General features: G+C 43.8%; 1 protein-coding gene across 2 annotated transcripts in view; it reads left to right on the top strand.

Moving 5' to 3' along the window:
- Window positions 1–4,925, top strand: part of alpl (alkaline phosphatase, biomineralization associated) — an 18,856-nt gene extending 13,931 nt beyond the window's left edge. For both annotated transcript variants that reach the window (XM_019857930.1, XM_019857923.1), the window contains 6 exons: window positions 802–942; window positions 1,536–1,605; window positions 1,683–1,817; window positions 2,169–2,360; window positions 2,443–2,562; window positions 4,378–4,925. In XM_019857930.1, the coding sequence (XP_019713489.1) occupies window positions 802–942; window positions 1,536–1,605; window positions 1,683–1,817; window positions 2,169–2,360; window positions 2,443–2,562; window positions 4,378–4,670 (951 nt within the window). In that variant the 3' untranslated portion in view covers window positions 4,671–4,925. The remainder of the gene's footprint in view (window positions 1–801; window positions 943–1,535; window positions 1,606–1,682; window positions 1,818–2,168; window positions 2,361–2,442; window positions 2,563–4,377) is intronic.
- The last annotated feature ends 209 nt before the right edge of the window (window positions 4,926–5,134 follow it).

The raw sequence follows: 5,134 nt of genomic DNA, 5'->3' as shown, positions 1-5,134 counted from the left end.
TGTGTGTGCTTACATCTGAGATCAAATTTGCTACAGTGAAAAACCCCCTGTTGTAAAAAAATTCTTGCTGCAAACATAATTTCGTTGTAGAGGAGTTTCACTGTATTGATGGGTTCAGGCCACACTGTTGTCACACCTGTTACAGTATATAAATAATAGTAATAATAATAATAATAATAATGCCTACCTTTCAACCTTAATACCAACACATATTAAGGTAGAGTGGTCTATTCCGTTTTTTTTTTTTCACCAAGTACTAACTTGTACACAAAAGTCAACTCTACTTGTTGATTGAAGACTTTTCAGTTCTTCAATTCGAAATATGGGATTGTTGTTACCAGGTTTAGTTGGTTAACAACTGTTTGGTATAACAACAGGTTGTTCATCTGCCTGATGGTAAAATGGTGCCTTAGCGGTCATTTTATGCATGGGTTGAGACAATCTTTAGGGGATTACCTGTACTTGGATGACTGACAATCTACAGACTCAGTACAAAACAAAACAAAAAAAACATTTTTTGACTGCTATTTCACCCCGTACCTTAATAAATAACGGTAACAACCAAAGACTATTTGCAAGTAAGCAAACTTACAAATTCAGCAGGGGATCAAACAATTTCTGTCTTTTTTTCTGGTTTGTTTTGATTCCCATTGTCCGAAAAATAAAAAGTCTGATTACCTGTACACGTGGTTATAGTGTGACTAGCTCCACTGGGGGAAAAGGCTCAGCTACACAACCTTAAAGCATTTAAGTTCAAAGAGCAAAGCAATCAACTGTGTCTTCAATGTTGTGGCTTTTCAGGTTATGATGGGTGGAGGAAGGAAATACATGTTCCCCAAAAACACGCCGGATGTGGAGTACCCTACTGTCGAGAAGCACAATGGCACGCGCAACGATGGGCGGAACCTGGTGCAGGAGTGGATCGACAAAACCAAGAACAATGTAAAAAGAAAACAAAAGCCTGTTCCAAATGAGGGGAATAAATCAGAATAAAGGTTTTAAAATAGGGTTAGAAGAAGCGACGGTTGGAGTTTCAAATTTGAATGTCAAGTCGGGGATAGAGATCCAAAATAAGCTTAGGGTTCAAAAGGTGGGTATCAATCGATGGTTAGGGTATCAAGTTAGCCCGGATTTGGGTTTCAAAGTATGGTTTCAAGTGAGGGTCAGGGTTCAAGCCTGGGTTAGCTTTTCCAGCCGGGGCTAGTATTTCTAATTTGTGTTTCAAGACAGAGTTAAGGTTTTAAATTGGGGTTTCAAGCAAGAATTTGTGTTTAAAGCAAGACTCTGTGTTTTAAATTAGGGTTTCAGCAAGGGTTTGCATTCCTAATTCGGTTTTCATGCTGCGTTAAGACTTCAAAAAAAGGTTAAGGTTTCAAAGTAAGTCTGCAAGTCAGGTTTGGGGCTTAACATTAGAGTTTCAAGCAAAACTGAGGTTAGGGCTTTCAATGAGGGATTTTATTCCTTTATTTGATCTTGCTTATCCACTATACATGAGGTTGGTGCGCATTGCTCACATGCTTGCTCTCATTGTGCAGAAAGGCTATTACGTGTGGAGCAAGACTCAGCTTTTATCTCTCAACCCTGCCAATGTTGATCACTTACTGGGTGAGTTTTGCATGCAAGTTTCCCTTAGGCTTAGAATTACAGTTCAGTAAGTCCATCCCCTGTCCTCCCACTCTTAGGTCTCTTTGAACCGGCCGATCTGATGTACGAGTTGGAGAGGAACGCCGAAAGCGATCCGTCACTCACAGAGATGGTGGATGTGGCCATCAAGATCTTGAGGAAGAACCCTAATGGATTCTTCCTGCTTGTAGAAGGTGCGTTTGTGCAACCTTTTACAATTGTTAAACGAGCCCCTTGGTGTAAATTCAGTGGCACCTTGACTTACGAGTAACCAAACTCATTTTTCAAGTTCAAGTTGTGTGTGTGTGTGTGTGTGTGTGTGTGTGTGTGTGTGTGTGTGTGTGTGTGTGTGTGTGCGTGTGTGCGTGTGTGTGTGTGTGGTGTGCTCAGATTTCACCTACTCTTTACAAATGTCAGCTGGGATGGATTCCGGCGCAACAGAGACAGGATTAACCCATTCGAAAATGCATGGCTAGATAGAAACATACAAGGAAAAAGACTTCAAATAAATGTCAAAGTAAGTGACGTGATGGCCTGTCCTTCAGGCGGACGTATCGACCACGGTCACCACGGGGGCTTAGCCCAGCTGGCTCTGCACGACGCCGTGGAAATGGACCGGGCCATCGGCCGAGCAGGCCTGATGACCAGCATCTTCGACACCATGACCGTTGTGACTGCTGACCATTCGCACGTTTTTAGCTTTGGAGGTTACACGTTCAGAGGAAACAGTATTTTCGGTTGGCTATGAACTTGATTTCCATACATGTCGCTATACTGTCTGCATATGTTGGGGATATTAAGATGTGTCTCTTTCTGCAGGCTTGGCCCCTGAGGTTAGCGATGTTGACAAGAAGCCCTTCACCGCCATTGCATACGGCAATGGCCCGGGTTATAAGATGGTCGACGGTGAAAGGGAGAACATCTCCAATGTTAACTTTGGTAGATACCTCTACCTACGTTTATGGAATAATTTACACTTCTCTGAAAACGTTTCCAGGCAAACGTAATTTGCCCTTCGCTAAGGTTTTGAATGCAAATCAAACTTACATGGAGGTAAACAGCAAAATTGATAAGGCCAAACAAAAAAGATATTGTGTTTCCGGGAACATGAAATTTCAGCATAGGGTCGGTAGGTCGGACAAAGTTTTTTTTTTTTAATCTTTTTTTTTTTCCCATCAAAAATTTAAACAAAATAACCATAAAACATAAAACAAGAAGACATTGAACCCGCCGCTCCGCGGCCGGAGCCGGCACCACCTATTTAGTTTTCTCCCCGCTCCGGACTCAGGGGGCCGGGGCGCACCACCGCCTCTGCCGTCCTCCTCCGCCGTCCTCCTCCACCCTCGGTTTTTACTCGGCCCGTGGTGTTCATCAAATAGTTCGCTGAATTTTTTCGATACATCAATGGATGCTATTTTCTTAACATTACGGTGTGAGCATGCGACTGTAACACAGAAAACGCAGTTTAAACTGTCGTCGGAGATCGCGGCCGCCGCCATGTTTCAATGTTGTTGACAGACGACAGGGCAAACGACGCACGCGCTCAACGTGAATATCGCGAGAGTTTGCACCGATGTAAACCCTCTACACAAAAATGTAGAGGGTTGTTTGAAAAAAATGCCGACCGTAAAGTTTTTTTTCGACGTAGAAATTCTCGGTCGGTCGGGTTACCGGAAAAACACTACTTTTTTTTCTACGCCTAACAGGTGTTTGATTCTTGAATATTTCCAAGGATTTCCATTTCTATTCCTTTTTGTGACTCTTCCAGTCTCTCGAAATCTCTGTTGCAACTCCTGATGAATGCCATGTTGTGAGTTGTTGTCCACGCATTATTGGACATAATATTTTGGCAGCAAAAATGGAACTGCTCGCAAGACTAGCGGCGATAAGATTAGCCGAAGCTTGTGAGGCTAACCGCTATTGTCATCCACAACCAAATCCACAACTTTTCGTATTGTCGGACCTGTTCAGACTTATGAATACTGTGTCAACTTGTTGGCCTGATATTTTGGTGCTCCAGGGTTGGAGCCTGGCGGCGGCAGTATACAAGCGAGTTGAAAGGCCTTTTTAATGTGACCGATTCCAACACCAGATGCATTCAACCATTAAACACCAATGCAGAGTAGTTAACTCGACTTGTTGATGAATTAGTTCAAATCCTACCCTGTGGTGAAGAGGGGTTCAGTTTACAATTAATTAAAAAGTAAAATATCCTAATAAGTAACTGTAGACCATTTTGTAAAGCACATCTCTTGTCACCTCTCTGCTAAAAAAACAGCTTAGACCAGCATGGTTTTGTTGTAATTTTTTGTGCTAGTCCTTCTGGTCACCAGCAGCAAAAGCCAAACAAAACAGCCAAGATTCAAACAGCCCTGACCTTTGATCAATGAGCAACCCACTCTATGAAATGAGCCGAAGCTGCTCAGCAGGGGCAACATGGTGCTGGGGTCCTGCCGGGAGCTGGTGATACCTGACCAGTTGGAGTCTTGCTGGTGTCACCAAATACCAGCAGTGTAACAACAACATGTTGGACTTGTGGCTCAATTGGTGGAGGGGGTTGCCCAGTGACCCAAGGTTTGGGTAATCCAATCTTGGCTGTTGCGGTTGTTCTTGCACAAAACCAAAAACCATACTGGTCTATGCTGGGTTTTTTTTTTGTTTTGTTTTTTTTTGAGCAGTGTAAGTATTGGGTCTCTTGATAGCAGATATCTCTCATAAAGTGGTAATTGTGTGATGTGTTCCCCCCCCACACAGGGGACATCTACTACCAGGCTCAGTCTGCCGTTCCGCTCAGCTCAGAGACCCACGGCGGAGAAGACGTGCCTGTGTTCGCCAAGGGCCCGCTGGCCCACCTGCTGCACGGCGTGCATGAGCAGAACTACATTCCGCACGTCATGGCGTACGCGGCTTGCATCGGGAGCAACAAGGCACACTGCGCCCAAAGCGGCTCCATCTTTGATGACGCCACACGCCCCGTCTTCTCCAGCGTCGTCGCCACGCTGGCAGTCGTGCCGATTTCTGTGCTGACAGCAATGCGCCATTTGTGATTTTACCGCTGTTGCTCTTGTGCTATACAGCTCTTGATTTTATCCTTACGATAACACGAAGAATTTTCGGCCACACATGTCAAATATAGCATCATAGCGCCACACGTCATGAAGGTTGCCACATAATCTAATTCTCCCGTCACCCTTTTCCAATGGAATAGTTGTGGCATACGCGATAGTAATGTTTTCTGACCTTTACTTAGCCAAGGCGCATATTACATTACAAAATCCTTACACTACAGAAAAAAGTCTCACAAAAGATATGCTAAAATGATGATCTTCTCTGAATTTAGTGAAATATTGGCCTGGACACAAATGAATTCTGTGACATAAAGCAGGGGTCCCCAACCTTTTTTGGCCCACGGACCGGTTTAAGTCAGACAATATTTTCAGGGACCGGCATTTAAGGTGTGGCGGATTAATACAACAAAATAATATGGTATGAGCTGCATGAAAACTGTGGT

Source organism: Hippocampus comes, unplaced genomic scaffold (genome assembly GCF_001891065.2).
Source record: "Hippocampus comes isolate QL1 unplaced genomic scaffold, H_comes_QL1_v1.1 scaffold17, whole genome shotgun sequence".
NCBI classification, from domain to species: Eukaryota; Metazoa; Chordata; class Actinopteri; order Syngnathiformes; family Syngnathidae; genus Hippocampus; species Hippocampus comes.
Note: the sequence above shows the minus strand (reverse complement) of the source record. Positions and strands in the feature narration are given on the sequence as shown.